Source organism: Megalobrama amblycephala, linkage group LG6 (genome assembly GCF_018812025.1).
Source record: "Megalobrama amblycephala isolate DHTTF-2021 linkage group LG6, ASM1881202v1, whole genome shotgun sequence".
Classification (NCBI taxonomy): domain Eukaryota; kingdom Metazoa; phylum Chordata; class Actinopteri; order Cypriniformes; family Xenocyprididae; genus Megalobrama; species Megalobrama amblycephala.
In genome coordinates this window covers 45,349,341-45,367,988 of record NC_063049.1, presented here as the reverse complement: position 1 = coordinate 45,367,988, position 18,648 = coordinate 45,349,341, and the positions used below count along the sequence as shown (strand labels likewise).

General features: G+C 37.5%; 1 protein-coding gene across 3 annotated transcripts in view; it reads right to left on the bottom strand.

The window, feature by feature from the left end:
* The window catches only part of gpm6bb (glycoprotein M6Bb), a 50,536-nt gene that overhangs the window by 18,289 nt on the left and 13,599 nt on the right, over window positions 1-18,648 (bottom strand). Inside the window, exon 1 of one of the 3 annotated variants that reach the window (XM_048194844.1) lies at window positions 6,749-6,928. The exons of 1 other annotated variant lie outside the window; for it this stretch is intronic. In XM_048194844.1, the coding sequence (XP_048050801.1) occupies window positions 6,749-6,797 (49 nt within the window). In that variant the 5' untranslated portion in view covers window positions 6,798-6,928. Of the gene's footprint in view, window positions 1-6,748; window positions 6,929-18,648 lie in introns of those variants that run through there. One more of the 3 variants, XM_048194847.1, reaches the window with a different exon arrangement.

Here is an 18,648-nt window from a genome sequence, read left to right as displayed (position 1 = left end):
GTTCCTTGATTTAGTTTAATCGTAGCCATGAATTAAGAATCCGTTCCCACGACTTATAAATCCGTTCCGTTCCTTGATTTAGTTTAATCGTAGCCATGAATTAAGAATCCGTTCCCACGACTTATAAATTCATTCCGTTCCTTGTTTTAGATTAATCGTAACCATGAATTAAGAATCCGTTCCCACGACTTATAAATCCGTTCCGTTCCTTGATTTAGTTTAATCGTAGCCATGAATTAAGAATCCGTTCCCACGACTTATAAATCCGTTCCGTTCCTTGATTTAGTTTAATCAAAGCCACAAATTAAGAATCCATTCCCACAACTTATAAATTCATTCCGTTCCTTGATTTAGTTTAATCGTAACCATGAATTAAGAATCCGTTCCCACGACTTATAAATTCATTCCATTCCTTGATTTAGTTTAATCGTAGCCATGAATTAAGAATCCGTACCCACGACTTATAAATCCGTTCCGTTCCTTGATTTAGTTTAATCGTAGCCATGAATTAAGAATCCGTTCCCACGACTTATAAATTCATTCCGTTCCTTGATTTAGTTTAATCGTAGCCATGAATTAAGAATCCGTTCCCACGACTTATAAATCCGTTCCGTTCCTTGATTTAGTTTAATCAAAGCCACAAATTAAGAATCCATTCCCACAACTTATAAATTCATTCCGTTCCTTGATTTAGTTTAATCGTAACCATGAATTAAGAATCCGTTCCCACGACTTATAAATTCATTCCATTCCTTGATTTAGTTTAATCGTAGCCATGAATTAAGAATCCGTACCCACGACTTATAAATCCGTTCTGTTCCTTGATTTAGTTTAATCGTAGCCATGAATTAAGAATCCGTTCCCACGACTTATAAATCCGTTCCGTTCCTTGATTTAGTTTAATCGTAGCCATGAATTAAGAATCCGTTCCCACGACTTATAAATTCATTCCGTTCCTTGTTTTAGATTAATCGTAACCATGAATTAAGAATCCGTTCCCACGACTTATAAATTCGTTCCATTCCTTGATTTAGTTTAATCGTAGCCATGAATTAAGAATCCGTTCCCACAACTTATAAATTCGTTCCGTTCCTTGATTTAGTTTAATCGTAACCATGAATTAAGAATCCGTTCCCACGACTTATAAATTCATTCCATTCCTTGATTTAGTTTAATCGTAGCCATGAATTAAGAATCCGTACCCACGACTTATAAATCCGTTCCGTTCCTTGATTTAGTTTAATCGTAGCCATGAATTAAGAATCCGTTCCCACGACTTATAAATCCGTTCCGTTCCTTGATTTAGTTTAATCGTAGCCATGAATTAAGAATCCGTTCCCACGACTTATAAATTCATTCCGTTCCTTGATTTAGTTTAATCGTAGCCATGAATTAAGAATCCGTTCCCACGACTTATAAATCCGTTCCGTTCCTTGATTTAGTTTAATCGTAGCCATGAATTAAGAATCCGTTCCCACAACTTATAAATTCGTTCCGTTCCTTGTTTTAGTTTAATCGTAGCCATGAATTAAGAATCCGTTCCCACGACTTATAAATCCGTTCCGTTCCTTGATTTAGTTTAATCGTAGCCATGAATTAAGAATCCGTTCCCACGACTTATAAATCCGTTCCGTTCCTTGATTTAGTTTAATCGTAGCCATGAATTAAGAATCCGTTCCGACGACTTATAAATCCGTTCCGTTCCTTGATTTAGTTTAATTGTAGCCATGAATTAAGAATCCGTTCCGACGACTTATAAATCCGTTCCATTCCTTGATTTAGTTTAATCGTAGCCATGAATTAAGAATCCGTTCCCACAACTTATAAATCCGTTCCGTTCCTTGATTTAGTTTAATCGTAGCCATGAATTAAGAATCCGTTCCCACGATTTATAAATCCGTTCCTTGATTTAGTTTAATCGTAGCCATGAATTAAGAATCCGTTCCCACAACGTATAAATTCGTTCCGTTCCTTGATTTAGTTTAATCGTAGCCATGAATTAAGAATCCGTTCCCACAACGTATAAATTCGTTCCGTTCCTTGATTTAGTTTAATCGTAGCCATGAATTAAGAATCCGTTCCCACGACTTATAAATCCGTTCCGTTCCTTGTTTTAGTTTAATCGTAGCCATGAACGAATTATTATATTGTGGGCACAATTTACATAAAACAAGGGAATGAATTAGTAAAACATGCTGATGTATTAGTAAATCATGGGAGCGAACTGTTAATTCATGGCCACGATGTGTCCGCATGTCATGTTCAGGGCTCTGAATATATCAGAAATGAGATTTTCTGACAATTAAGCACAAATCTCATTCCAGGGTCATTAATTTAATGCATAACATCTCATTATAAAATATTTGTAATGTTCATATAAAATATTTCATATATATATATATATATATATATATAATAAAAAATTTACTTAAATTATATTATTATAATTATTTACTTTTGCCTTTGTGACATTATATTCTTAATATTCTCATTGCAGTAATATTTCCAGGTGTTTTTCTTTTGATTATTCTCATTTTCTTTAGAATAAAGTACTATAGAAAGTCATAGTCTTATTTCTTCACTGACCTCCTTGTTTTGCCTCTAATAATGTTTGTTTTCAGAGGAGCTAATGCTGTATTTAGTATACTGAGCTTCATTCCTCAAACACTTAAATGTTGTCATTACACATCACTAGTAAAATGCATCTCCCAAAAACACACACAAACACACCACATTCCCGAATCATGAGCCGCATTTCACTCTTTCCAGCTTTCCATGCCAACTTACAGCTGTGATTACGCCTGATTCCTGACCACAGTCATATTTCACTGCAGCTTTCAGACTTTATTTCTCCCATATATTCACTGAAATGTGGTCTGTTCTTGAACTGGATCCTGTCTTTAAATGGCACAGATTTTGTGTTGACGGCAGTGGAAAAATAAAGAGTTCTGATTGGACTGTAAGATCACTGCCTGTTAGCAGATTCACAGTCTCATGTTAGTCAGACTTTCACCGAGCGTGACCGCAGCGTTCATGTACAGGCCATAGACACACAAACTATAAAACGAGGAGAAAGAGAAGAGGAGAAAAGGATGAGGAAGGGGAAGAGAAGAAGAGGAGGAGAAGGAGGAGGAGAGGAAGAGGAGGAGAAGAGGATATGAAAAGGAGAAGAAGAGGAAGGGAAGAGCATGAGAAAGGAGTAATGGAGGAAGAAGTGGAGGAGAAGAAGAGGAGGAGAAAAGAAGAAGAGAAATGGAGGAGGAAGAGTTGGAGAGGAAGAGGAGGAGGAGAAGAGGAAGGGAAGAGGAGGAGAAATTGAGGAGGATGTGGAGGAGAAGAAGAGGAGAAATGGAGGAGGAAGAGGATGAGAAAAAAGAGGAGAAGAAATGCAGGAGGAAGAGGAGGAGAAGAAGAGGATGGGAAGAGGAGGAGGAGGAGAAAAGAAGAGGAGGATAAATGAAGGAGGATGTGGAGGAGAAGAAGAGAAGAAAAGGATGAGGAAGAGGAAGAGAAGAAAAGGAAGGGAAGAGGAGAAATGGAGGAAGAGGAGGAGAAGAAGAAGAAGAAGAAGAAGAAGAAGAAGAAGAAGGGAAGAGGAGGAGGAGAAGAGAAGGAGAAAAAAAGGAGAAAATGAGGAGGAGAAGAAGAGGAGAAAGAGGAGGAGAAAAAAGAGGACAAGAAAGGGGGAGGAAGAGGAGAAGAAGAGAAGGAGGGGGGAAAAGAGGAGGAGGAGGAGAAAGGGAGGAGGAAGAGGAGGAGAAATAGAGGAGGATGAGGAGAAGAAGAGGAAGGGAAAAAGAAAAGGAGGAAGAGGAGGAGAAGAGGAGGAACAGGAAAAGGTGAAAGAAGAAGAGGAGAAAAAACAGAGGAGGAGAAACGGAGGAGGACAGAAGAGAAAGGGAAGAGGAGGAGAAAAAGAAGAGGAAAAAAGGAGGAGGAGGAGAAGATGAGGGGAAGAGAAGAAGATGAGGGAAAGAGGAGCAGAAGTGGAGAAGGAAGAGGAGGAGAAGAAGAGAACAGGAAAATGGGGAGAAAAAGAAGATGAGAAAAGAAAGAGGAAGAGGAGGAGAAGAAGAGGAGAAAAGGAAGAAGAAGATGATGAGGAGGAAGAAGATAAGGAGGAGAAAGATGATGAGAATATGAGGAAGTACAGGATAAAGAAAAGAAAGAACAGAACAGAACAGAACAGAGAGGAAGAAGAATGAAAGGAGAAACTAAAAAGAAGAACAGCAAGAAACAGGGAGGAGGAGGAGAAGAGGAATAATATGGAGGAGCAGTATTAGAGAGCAGCTGCAGTGAATCGGGGCCAAACTACAGTTGCCTCATCACTGCATGTCAAAGTCCAAAACTTCTGGCTCCAGAACAAGAGCAGGAATCCACAGTCAGAGAAGCTCCAGCACACAAAGAGCCCAGTGTGCCGGACCAGAACCTCCTTATGGAGCTCGAGCACAAGGTCAGGACTCGGCACTTCCGGACAGTTCTATAGCGGGACGGCAGCCACTAACAGCACGTCCTCCAGACACATAATGCCCTTCTGCTCTGGAGACCATCAGGAGCCAGTTCACTCTCTGCCAATGTCCTGCTGGGGTGTGGACCGAATATCATGAGCTTCTACAGATGCATTCTCACAGACTGTGTCATCCAGTTGTGCAAGTTCTACAGAAGTGTGTTCATGTCATGGACAAAAAGTCATAGTAAGTTAATGAACATCAACAGAGAAAATCACAGCTACGGCTTCCTCAAGTCTCTCAACTATCTCTCATGAAACTTGCATGTTCTGGAAGATCATGTCAAGGTGAAGAGGAATGGAACAAGAGAAGGAGAAAAAGAAGAGGAGAAAAGGAGGGAGAGGAGGAGGAAGGAAAAAAGGAGAAGAAAAGGCAGAGGAGGAGGAAGAGGAGAAAAAGAAGAGGACAAGAAAGGAGGAGGAAGAGGAGAAGATGAGAGGAAGAGAAGGAGCAGAAAAGAGGAAGAGAAATTGAGAAGGAAAAGGAGGAGAAAAGGAGGAGGAGAAGAGGACGGTTAGAGCAGAAGAAAAGCAGAGAAGGAGAAATATAGGAGGAAGAGGAAAAGAAGAGGAAGGGAAGAGGAGAAAATGAGGAAGAAGAAAAGGAGGAGAAAAAGAAAAGGAGGAAGAGGGGAAGAAGAAGAAGTGGAGGAGGAAGAGGAGGAGTAAAAGTGGAGAAGGAAGAGGAGAAGAGAAAGAGGGAGAAGAGGAGGAGAAATTGAGAAAGAAAAGAAGGGGAGAAGAAACAGAAGGAGGATGCGGAGAAGAAGAGAAGGAAAAAAGAGGAGAGAAGGAGGAAGAGGAGAAGAAGAGGAAGGGAAGAGGAGAAAAATGAGGAAGAAAAGGAGGAAAAAAAGAAAAGGAGGAAGAGGGGAACAAGGAGAAGTGGAGGAGGAAGAGGAGGAGTAAAAGAGGGAGAAGAGGAGGAGAAATTGAGAAAGAAAAGGAGGAGAAAGGAAGGGGAGAAGAAACAGAGAAGGAGGATGCGGAGAAGAAGAGAAGGAAAAAAAGAGGAGAGAAGGAGGAAGAGGAAGAGGAGGAGAAGAAGAGGAACGGAACAAGATAAGGAGAAAAAGAAGAGAAGAAAAGGAGGAGAAGAAGAGGACAGAAGAGGAGGAGAAATGAAGGAGGAAGAGGAGAAGAGGAACAGAAGAACAGGAGAAAAAAGAGGTAAGAGTAGAAGAAAAGCAGAGAAGGAGAAATAGAGGAAGAAAAATGAGGAAGAAAAGGAAGAGAAAAAGAAAAGGAGAAAAGGATGAAGAGAGGAAGGAGGAGAAGTAACAGTGAAGAAGGAAGAGGAGAAAAGGAAGAGAACAAGAAAGGAGGAAGAGGAGGAGAAGAGAAGGAGGGGGAAGAGGAGAAGAAATGGAGAAAGAAAAGGAGGAGAGAAGAAACAGAGAAGGAGGATGCAGAGAAGAAGAGAAGGAAAAAAAGAGGAGAGGAGGAGAAGAAGAAGAATGGAACAAGAGAAGGAGAAAAAGAAGAGAAGAAAAGGAGGAAGAGGAGAAGAAGAGGACAGAAGAGGAGGAGAAATTAAGGAGGAAGAGGAAGAAGGAGAAGTGGAGGAGAAAAGGAGGAAGAAGAGGAGAAGAAGAAGAACAGAAGAACAGGAGAAAAAGAAGAGGTAAGAGTTTAACAGCACTCAAAGTGTCACATTTTTAACATTTCTTGGCACTGAAGTTGGTACTTTTGACAACACGAGCTGCAAATAGATGACAGTGTTGCAGGCCCAGTCTTCAATAACAGACTAGCATGGAAAAAATGACAAAATTCAACAAAAATGACAATTATTCACAACATGGCAACTGCACATGTGCTGAAGTTTTGTTTGAAAAAACACGTGATGCACATGTAAACCTGATTGTAAAGTTCAGGGTTCAGATAACAGAACTTTCAGAATCTGAAATTGGATTGGATTCATTCCGTTTGACGAAAATGAGTGCATGTAAACATACCCTAGTGTCAAGCAGAATAAACAGTTCAATATCACAAAGGCCTCTGAAGACTTGGACCAATGACAGGCCAATGCATTAAACAACACAAGTTTTTGGACTTTCATCAAAAGTTATTTGGCCTCAAAGTTTAACACATAAAACACCGTTTAAAAACGCAGTTAATAACCAGCTATATCTGAAACCCATGTGATGCAATGAAACAAACGCAGTATTGACTGTCAGAATAATGAAGCGTGTCGCTCACTCTCACGTGAATCAGGGTTTCGTGAGAAACTATCGCCGGTACCTCGTTTCTCCTGTCGTTCATCTTCAGTGTCGTCATATGGAGTTTCCATGACTGAAATCCACAAAACAATCCTTCCTCAAACTTTGCTTGGTTTTCTGTCTGTGTTTCTCTCACTCTCTTCCTCTGTCGTTCTCAAATATCTCTTCTTCACATCGCTGTCTTACCCTGAACCCAAATAGACATTGTGCATCCAACTAAAGAAGTTTCGCAGTCACGTCTGCACCAATTCCCAGAACAACAATGCCAGCGGAGGAGGAGGAGATCCTCTCAACACTGAAGTCCAACACACACTCCCATGCATACATTAACATATTCAAAAAAAAATGCTGGCCACAAACTAGCCTTCCATCTGCTGCCTGACCCATGAGAACCAAAGAGATGCAAAGAAAAGGGGAAGATTCTCCCTGGACAATGAAAGACAGAACGAATGGAGGATGCAGAGAGGAACGGAAAGCAGGAGCAGATGGAAGGAGTGAGAGGAAGAAATAAGAGAAAGAACAAACAAATTAACAAGAACTACAACATGCAACTTTAAAGCAGATTTTGTGGCTGAACTGTTTCTCATGGGAAGTTTGTAAAGGTTTGGGAATCGTACATGATGAGTGTTCAAGTTATTTTGGACATGTTGGATAGTCTTTTTTACTTGCTGACAAAGACAACAAGCAAGGAGTGGAAAGTTCTGCAGGTGATCTAAAGACAATGTGAACATTAAAGAAGACCGAAGCAGCTTGATCATTTCAATAATGACCAATACAGTCTATCAAGAGCAGGGCAAATTGGGTTAAATATGAGTTTTTGGGGGGGTTAAATAATGGCGCAAATACCAGTAATTCGTTCTTTCTATAAATTTTGCATCTGAAAAGGGAAACTCCTACAAATGCATATGCAATAAGGTCAGCGTCTTGTCCAAGTCTTTTCTTCACTAATTTCTCACTGCGTGTCTTTAGTAAATCCAGACAGTAATTTTTTAATGCCAAAAGCTGTATATATTTCAAGTAAACCAATGATCTACACCAATTTTTTTATTGCAAACGCAATCATTCTCAGGGCTCCAGACTGAAACCAAAAGGGAGTGCATGGTCACGCACTCAGATCGGTGTCTGCCTACCTGCACTTACTTGCATTTGGGACTTATCTGATTTGTCACCTAATATCGACTACAGCAAATCAGCTATTCTGCCTCAGTTAGTCCTGTTGGAGTTTTTCCCTCTTTTGCGCCTCGCTTTTAAATTGCTCATTCGAAAGCGAAAGTAAAATGCGCACAGCTGCACGGGCATTCATAACAGTGTGGAGCAGAGCGAAAACCGCTAACACCAACTAAAAAACAAAGCGTGGAGGGCGAGGGTGCTGAGAACATGAGTTCTCGTGTCACTGTCACTGTCTTTCTTTTTACATAAGTGCAAAACTAGGGTATGCAAATTAAGACAACTGTTCATCAACATGTACTGATTAATCCCATGTAATAAAAGGTGCTGTGCTGGTGCAACTAACTGAGAAAGTTGGTAGCACCTGTGCAACCAGTGGAAAAGTTAGTCTGGAGCCCTGATTCTGATGCACCTTGAAGGCAGCATGTTCAGAATTAAATTAGGCCAAAATTAGAGGCAATATAATAAACTCTTAAATAGCTCTGTAAACAATATTTGGCTTTGGTTGTGAGTTGTGACAGGCTCGGTACAGCTGATGGTGTCAAAGTGCTGGTGAATGCAGGAGGACGGCATTGTGTTAGTCAACATGGGGCAAACTGAGGTTGAATAGTCGTCCAGTGTTCACTCACCCGTGAGCATCAGCTCTGTCTGACACATAAAACAGAAGGTTCTCATGACCACCAGAGCCTGGAGCCCCGTATGTCTCTCACAATAGACACACACACACACACACACACAGAGGCACCTCATTCAGCTTCCCAAGGGCCAACGGAGAGCCCAGATTCCCACAAGTTGTCTGGGATAACTGGAGGAATGTGGATCCAAAAGGAAGACAGGGGATGCACAATCACAGATCGTGTGTCTCAGCATCTCATACTAGGTTTAATAAGCGACAATCAATTTACTGAGAGAAAATCAAGAGTCTCTTTTAATCCGATGACCTTTACACAAACTAATATTACAGGCAACCATGACCACATGTACCAAAACACACTTCTTGCAAGAAGTCCCGGGTTCAAATCCCGGACGAGCCCCCATTTATGTTACGAACCCTACTTTTAAAGTGCTCGTTAGGGAAGGGGGTAAGTAACACAAAAGGACACACAAGACAAGGCAGTTTATCTAACTGTTTATTTCTCACTAGAATATTTGAAATGGACCTGTGGTGTGACTAATGAATAATTTTTATGATAAATATTCGAAGCATTCTCATGAATAATGAGCTTTAAAAAAATCTGCATGCATAATAATTCTAAAATAAATGGCAAACTTATGTTTTAAAAAATTGTTTTAGTTAGAGCGCAGGAACATCAACTACCCAAAAGTATTGCAAGTCAATTACCCTCTTAGTGATTCCTATATATGTAGAGTTTGGTTCCAAAACGCTATAACTCCATTTTGATTATTTTGAGTAAAAAGGTGTTTTCTTTACCAAGAAAGTGGCAAGATGAAAACCCCTATTTTCTGTTTCAAACTTTCACATAGCATCTTTTGGATATAAAAACATTAAAAATTCAAATCTACATTTTGATTTTAAAAAGTTTATTATAAAAACTTATTATTTTTTTTCCCAAAATGCAATAAATCCATGACATTTTTTTTTTTCAAAATGCAATTAATCCATCAATATAAAAGTGATTTTTCAAATTGAAAATACACAACAAAGTAAGTTGATTCACATATATGACAGAGTCAAAACTTTGCCAATGTTTATCTTATATACAGGCATTTGACTAAAAATACATTCAGCCGTCGCTCCCAAAATGAATTCAGTGGGTCATCTTGTTAATGTTATAAAGTATTTGTCATTACCGATTAAAGAGTATCTGGCGCCACTGCATGGTTAAATAAACACATTTGCCGAGTACTTTGGTATTAAAAATGGCTTTTTAAAAAAGCCTTCAATGTTTACAGTGCATGGAATGGTGCGCTGTGATTGGTTGGGAGAGGATATATAGCGTTCTGCAGAAAAAGGAGACTGCCGTTTGCCGCGTTTTGGGAAGAAAGGGAGAAAACATGACAGAATAACACGACGGATATAGCATTTTGCGCAAAATTAATAAATGACTTTTCAATACCGACCAGATACAATACTGATTTTGGCGGAAACTCAATTTTTTGAAAATGCCGTTTATCGCGTTTTGGAACCAAACTCTTCATATATTTATATATATATATATATATATATATATATATATATATATATAGTTTCCTATTAATTACCTAGACTGTGGTGGCCAGCCATTGTCTAATCTGTGTCACCATGGTTTCAAAAAGAACCGAAAATATTTTAAACTAAAAGGTCTCTAATTTTGCTTTGCACCATTGCTTATGCAAAGTATCTGACAAACGAACTAAAATTGAGCACACAATATGACTTTGTGCCCTTACCAAATCGCAAAAGACTGCAATTTAATTAACTAAGTATACAGTCTGTTTGCGCTGCATGTTTCAAAGTGAAGTGTGCACTTTGTTCATGCAATCAGCTTGTGATCCGGTGTTTTTGTGCTGTGAGTTTAGCATGCATTTGGGAACATAGCGGGCACCAGTTACGCCAGTTACGAACCATTTGCATAATGTCCAACATTTTTATTTTACACTACTTTTTAAAAATGGCGCTCGGCTAAGTCAACATAACTTGCGTTACTTAAAGCACAGTTTCTCATTGTTAATTGTTTCAATGTCTTTATAAACTTTTTTTTTTTTGCATGTTGCAACACTGACCCATTTTCTGTTTAACAACAACCATTCAGCATCAGGTCACTGATTTAGAGCCACAACCCAGATACATTTATGTCAATCAATCAGTGTGTTGACCTGTTTCATGGAACCAGTCAATGACAGAAAAGCCATCAAGAGAGAATATAAAGGAATAAATCACACCATTAACTCCCTGTCCAGTATCAGCACCTCAAAACATCAGTGCGTGTTTATCACACAATATACGACTTCACTGCTTTCTACTGTACATGCATGGCTTTCATTTCACACAAAAATATATAAATGCAAGAAGCTAAATTTATTAATTACACACTTTACAAAATACTCACTCAGCCCACCTTTGTTTTGACTACATTTAAATTCTTTACACCCATGAAACACAAACGGAGAACTTCCCAGCAGCTTTTTTTCCATACAACAAAAGTAGAGTATTATCTGTACTGCCAAACAACCTCCAAAAGAGGACTACAGATATTTCATAAAACTAATCCAAATGATAGATTTTTTTTAAAAAATGTCACCTTTAGACACACTGCAGCAGGTTTGAAATCACAAACACCAAATTTTTGGGAATACGCAACTGCAAGTTTGATAGGAGTAAAAGGAGTCATTTCAGGTTATTCTCAAATAACTCTTAAAAGGTTATTTGAAAAACCACAAAAGGTTTTTCAAAGGAGAAAAAAAAATGGTTGTTTGAAGAACTGGAAGTTCTGGAAGGTTCTTTGGGGAACAAAAAATGTTTTCTATATAAAAACTGCAACAAAAAAAAAAACTTTTGGAACCTTTATTTTTAAGAGTGCATGATACTTTTATGGCGCTTTTTTAAAGCTTGACAGTACAAAATGTCACAGAAGACAAAAAGTCATATAAGTTTGGAACAACATAAGGGTGAGTAAAATGACAACAAAAATGTAAATTTTTAGGTGAACTATTCTTTAACATCTTACTTTGGCTTTAGCTGACTTTGTTGGGGGGGGGATTTCCTCAAAACCTTATTGGTAGCCTTTAACCAAATGTTCCCCAGGATCTCTGAATCAGCACATCTCTAATTGCATGTTTGTGTTGTTGGTTTTTAGGGCCTGAAGGAAAATGAGCTCTTCTGAGGTTGTTTAAAACCAAAATTTGCCCTCTCATGTGACTTTACACCCGCTGCTTGGCACCTCAGTAAAGAGAAAAATGAGGCTTAGAAAAACACGAACCCAGATGTTCCTTGTAGAAACCGACCAGAAAGCACAGACCTGATCTATCTGTAGTCATCCTTGCAGAAATCACAATGAAAATCTATAATAAAACTGATAGTTATGACTCTAAACTCTGATTTAATAAAAGTTGTTTGATAAACACACCTATACTCTAATATAGTTGCTATACAACTGTTTTATAACAGCAATAAACAGTAATGGTTTTTGGAATGACAAAAATACCCCATAACTGTGGTAAAATCACACATCCAACAGTCACTTACTGCTTTAATGAGTGATGTTCATCACATGATCACCATTTTTTGGATGAACTACTTCTTTCATGTGACATTGGGGGAAAAAAAGGACTTAAAGCCAAAAAACTCTAAAAGGCACATGAATGTTGATGGTTTGTGTGAAGGCTCTTTGTATCTAGCAAAAAATAAAGACAATCTTCTTTTCTGATATGTAAAATGCACGCTTTATATCTGTACAAATCTCAAATGTTGTCTATTAATTCTCACATCTGAATCGATCCGAGAATAGGCGACTTGTTGAACACCGAATCAATCTGAGCAGCTGACTGTGTCGAAGCTCATTGAATATTCATGAGCATAAACAGCTGCCCTATTGAATGTGTTTTAAAGAGCGCGGGACTGAATGGCTGACTCCTTTATCTTGTGAGAGTGGTTTGACAAGTGAGCGGTGCCGAATTCACTCCATCGTGAGAACTGTTCAAAAACTGTTGAACTTCACTCTTTAGAGATTCGCTGTTAAACACAGCCTAACAAAGTTTACTAGATCATTGGTGGAGCCAGTCACCAATCTTAAAGTTCAGCTCTATCAACATAATTTGGAATATAACGTCCATTGCATTGGAAAAAAATTGGTGTTGGATTGAGTTTTCACTCTGAAATTGCTAGCAAAGCTGCATGAATAATCATTAAAAGATTGTGATCTTGATTCAAACACCTACGCGATCTTATTCCTAAATTACAATGATTCGTCTCTGTCTATTAAAGCTTTGATAAGTACGATCACAGTGAACATTCAGATCTGTGTTCTGATCCAGAGAAAGCCGTTGTCATGTATAGATATGAAACCGCTTCACAAACAGTCTTACAATAATTCAGATTATCACAGAAGTACTGGGATAAACGTTTATAGTTCAGATATAAACACTGATGTCTACGGTAGCGATCAAATGCCGCTTCAACTAAATATTATATCAGTTACATCGTTACACCAGTAGGTGGCGACAACTGACTGTTGAAAACATGTATTTGTCATTGAATCATTCATTCAAGAGATTCATTAAAAACACTGATTCATTTGGTAATGAAGCAAGTGAAGTCTTTATGAGTGAGTCATTGAATTATTCCTTCAACCTTTTTTTAAAATAAGAATAAAAATTACTTCAAATTAATTGTTTTGAATCGATTGCAGAAATCAATATTTTGTCAGAAGCTCTAGTATATGACATGTTATTTTGTTTAGTTGTCTATTCAGAATCATGGGAGAATCACAATCTCTATTTTAAACAAAATAACTGCAATTCTCAATTGTATCCAGAATTGTGCAGCTCTAATTTCTAGTAAATTTGACAAAATAATTACAAAGAAACATCAAGCAACAAACTGAATTTTGAAGCAAAATAGTTGACTTTTTTTATTTACAACTTCAAAACATCCTTTTTACAGTGTACCACATGAATGAACAGCAGAAAAAGACTCATGAGTGACATCAGTAACAACAGAGGTTCATCCACTTAAAAAAGTAGGCCTATTTTAAGATGACTTATTTATTAGACCTTCATGATCTTATAAATAAGGTTCAAGTACTCAAATGTAGGACTGGGCGATACGGCAAAAAAATAAAATCTCGATTTTTTCAGAACGATTGACCGATTCACGATTTCAATTTTTTTTTACTGTTTAACTAGTCAACTTAAAAACTTAACTACAATATGCTTTAAGTAACATTCTCTTCATTAACAATCTGGTTAAAAAAAGTTCCATTCCAAGTGCACCACACATGAACTGATCAACATAGTGTAAATGTAAAACAATTTGTTAAATATCTTTGCAGGAATATGCCTGAAATATGAAGCCAAATGTTGTACAAACTTATCTTAAACACATCCTATATACTCAGAAATAATATAAAATAAGAAAATGCTAAATATTTCTTAGCCAAAAAGTAATAGCAATAAATAACACCAGTAATAGGCTATTATTAACAGCAAATGCTTTGTAAAAACAGAAAACAGCAGCTTTCAGCCTGTCACCATCATGCAAACATGAAATATCAAACAGGTTTACAGGTTTTTGCATTCCATTGCGCTATTAGTTTTTATGTTTGCCGGACACGTTTAGGTGTCTCGTGTCTTTTGCAGCGTCTCGCCCATGAAACGGCATTGTAAAAACACGGCGGTCAAATAAAAAAAAGCTCAACTTGCGTTGAATAACTGCCTTTTTTTCCTCATTCCACTGCCTGCGTCTCATTTTTATAATGCAATAACGCATTTCTGAATGAACCGCCGCTTAAGAATAGTGATGTGTTCTACGTTCAGAGCGTCACATGAGAGCGGTTAATCAGGCGCGCCGGCGCCGTCATAATGTCCGATTATTTTCTTCTCCTAATACAGTTATCATTGCTGTATTGTCAACATGTCTAATTGTAACGCTTGCTAACATTTTTATTAAAAATCTTGATTTCTCAATTTAAAAAATAATAAAATCAAGAAAAAACTTTAAATTAATCGAAAAAATTCTGGATACTGGATACTATACGGAATGAGTCAAAATTGTTATCAAGTCAAAGTTATAAACATGTTAATGCTGTCAATTAACCTCAAAATGCAAAAGTACTTTTGCATCTTTTCTTTCATCATTGTGCAAAGTCTAGAACATAATGGTGTTGGAAAAGGTTACAAAGGCAAAAACGTACTGATTTCGCCTCAGCAATGCGTCCATGAACTGCTCACACAAATCTGAGATATAAATTAAATTAAATGAACGGTTGCCATCAACTGCAAATGGCTGTGGTTGTTGTAACTTACAGATAATGCACATGACAGCTGGATTTAACCAGGACTAGGCACGATTCATGAATCATCCTGCATGTCAAAAAATAAAAAGCACCAGAAGAATTTTCCCACCATTTCCCTCTTCAACTTCTAACACACTCATATTACATTACAAACACGTATGACGCATAATACGAGCAAGGTTATTAAACTAAAACTGAAACAAAAAATAAATTCAACCTAAACAGCAATATATATTTTAAAAAAAACTAAAATTAACATGAAAAATATTAAAATAAAAGCTGATTTAAAATATTAATAAAACACTAATAAACTCAAATAAAAACTAAAATAACACAGATCTTGGGTCAAAGGACCAATTCTACATAAGTAATAAGTTATAATTTGAATTGAAGACTTTCTACTTCAATTTACCAGTTCATTTGTAATGATTCCGTGGCGTCGTCTCATGAGAGATGATTATAATTATGAAATGATGCACCACAGGATGTGTCAACTTCCCAAAGTATTCCATGTGAGCCATGAAACCATTGCCAATTCCCAAAACTTCCAATACGCTGTTAACTCACACGCTATAGAATTTCATGCAGCTGTCGTGTCGTGTGAAGGAAAGCTCGGGAATTTGGGGATACGGTCATCTGTTTGGCCCACATGTTCTTTACAGTGCCTAATTCAATGCCACGGATGAGGAAGATCCCGAACATTCAGGCTGGGGAATTAACATGCAACACCAGCTGAAATCGGCTGATGTGAAGCATAAACTCAGAATCACATGCAACTGAATCACAAATATCTACCAGGAGATGAATCATGGTTGTGTTACATAACATGCTTGAGGGAATCAAGGGTGTCTGGGAATCACAAGGGAATTTGGGGTGAGGAAAGTAATGAGCCCATCTAATCCCGCAACGAAAACAACCGAGAGCTTAAATGTTATTATTGCTGTCAGTGACATTCCCAAAAACGTGTGTTCAAACAACTCCAGATGATATATTTCAAAAGAAATCAATAAACTGATGGATCCGAGCCATATCTGGAAACCAGAGTATCACAAAGACTTCAGCGCTGACTCTTTTTGACTTTGCACAGACATGCATTCTCATTTTCTCCAGAAAAAAAAATCGAGTTTTCAGCTTCGGTTTCTTATTGCGGTTGGTGGCGATTCCATCAGGCCATTCACATGTTAAAGTCTCCTCGGTGGTCAAATGAAGAGATTCAGAGGCTTTTGTCTAGCAGCAGCGACAGTAAATGAGCGGAGCACAAAGAGCTATCTGTGAAGTCTTGAATGAGCTCCACAGGCCCGCTGCCAAAAACTTCAGGCCTTTCGACTCCCTTTAAAGCCACATTCCTCAATAACTTTCACTCAGACAGTTCAAACCAAGACCACGGAAATGTGTGTGTGTGGGGGGGGTAAAAAGCTACCTTCTTCATTTCTGTGGCAAATGATTACAGCTGGGGTTCAAAGGTTTTGCACAAGCGTAAAGATCGCGACTACTCGAGCGTCTTTTACTTCAAGCGACGTAGAATGTTTTGAAAAGGCCAAAGCCAAGAAATACGAGCAAAGGAGGACAGATACCATTTCATGCAGGGATTTGAGATCTGGCCAGTAAGAACGACCAATAAACACACTGAAGAAAAATAGCATGGCAGAAAACAGGAAATAGTTCATATACTCAAAAAAACGACACTACATTCCCCTCAAATGATGTTTAAAACCCGAGTAATAAAGGTGTCAACAGTTTCTATACAGTGAAAATAACTGGTTCAGAAACTATTTTCACTCAGAAATTGCAAGTAAAAATTTTGAAAGAAAAAGAAACAGCAAGTAAAGCATTCATTAAACATGAAATTTTGAAGTATTTTCTTGTCAAATTTACTGTACTCCTATATGAACGCTCATACAAACCAAACTGACTTTATTACGCCTTTGGCTTGCTTAGTTGGGGACACTTGACATTTGATATTCAACAGTGCTTTGATCTGCCTGCATTGACACTATTCTTTAAGAGCTGCTGTGCAGCCAAAATAATGTACCAGTTATCAATGTAAAGCTGCTTTGACACAATCTGCATTGTAAAAACCGTTATAGAAATAAAGGTGACTTGACTATTTCTATCATTTGTTTACAGTTCTTTTTGAGAATTAACAGAGGTTTAGATGTTGATGTTTTATTGAAAATATGTGATAAGCTTTAAGCTCATCATCAGCATGCTTGTCTGATATATATCTGATGGTTTTCTTTTAATTTTTTGCATCTAAACGAGAGAAAAACTGAGATTATTGTTTTCGGGCCTACAGATGTGTTAGCACGTTCTGATGGTGACCTGGGAGATTTGATACCTTACACTCTTAGCCCGGATTTTATATTTACTTAAAAAATATAATTACAATATACTTAAAATATTTAAGTTTGGTTGCATTACTTATAAAATATAAGTATATTCTACTAATTTGTGGGTGTATTTGAATGTGTTAATAAATGTAAGTTAAATGCACTTAAATTATGAAGTTTTCCTCCTGGCCACGCCTCCTTCACACTGGTTTGCGGCAGGTAATGACGCCATTTTGTCGTGGTGTGTATGAATTCAAGGAGCTGTTGATGAGCAGTTGGAACATTTGTGTTGGCTGTTCTACAGACATTTTTTCCTAACATTTACCTTATAGTTTTTCACCAAAGGAGAAAATCTAAATTTTTAAGTTACCATCATCGAGGGTCAGTGTTTGTTTTAGTTGAGCTCTTGACCCTTGACTTTTTAATATTAGATTTTGTTTGGGCAGGTTTAACTGTATTAAAACCAACCAGACAAGCAAAGTTAAAAGATGATCAGGCGATGTTGGTTATGTTTTCACATAATCATTATTTCATCTGAATCACTAAACTCATTTAGAGCCCAATCTCTGAGTTAGATTTACATTATTGATTACAGCAGCACTGTGATTCTACAGCGGAGGATCAACTTCTACAATACAATTTTTTTTTTCAAAGTTGTCCTTATCACAAAAAAATATATATATATATATATTTTAGGCACACACAGACATCAAGAATCAGCCTGTGAATCTCAACGACGGTGACAAGCAGCATGTTCTGATAAACAGATCAACTCTGAACATTAGAAAACAAGCTACTAAAAAGTCACAGAAAAACAGCAAAATTTAAATAGTGAGAATAAAGAAAATTACTAAGACAATTCAGCTCATAATTTATTCATGCAGCAATGCATGATGGGAGGCATGGATGAATTTTGATTGGTGGCAAGTTAACTTGCTTAGTACATTGAACTTAAATATACTAGTTGTAATAACTACAAAGTAATTAATATTACAAAACATTTTAAGTTAAATGAACTCGAATTATTAAGTTCACATTACTTAATCATTACTTAATTTTTTTAGGGCAACCAGTTTCCTCAAATTTTTTAAGTAAATTCAACTTATCCGGGCTAACAGTGTATGTAAAACACCTGGGTGTTATTTTTGATTCTGCCCTTAAATTTGACAAACAGATTAATGCTGTTATTAAATCTAGTTTTTTTCCAATTAAGACTGTTATCTAAAGCTAAGAGTTTCCTAACATTTGCAGAGTTTGAGAGAGTGATCCATTCGTTTATCTCATCGAGACTTGACTATTGTAATTCTCTTTATATTGGAATGAGCCAATCCAATATTAGTCGTCTTCAGATGGTCCAAAATGCAGCAGCCAGGCTGTTGACTGGAACAGGGAAATTTAATCATATTTCCCCAATATTACAAGCGTTGCACTGGCTGCCGGTTTGTTATAGAATTGATTTTAAAATTCTGCTT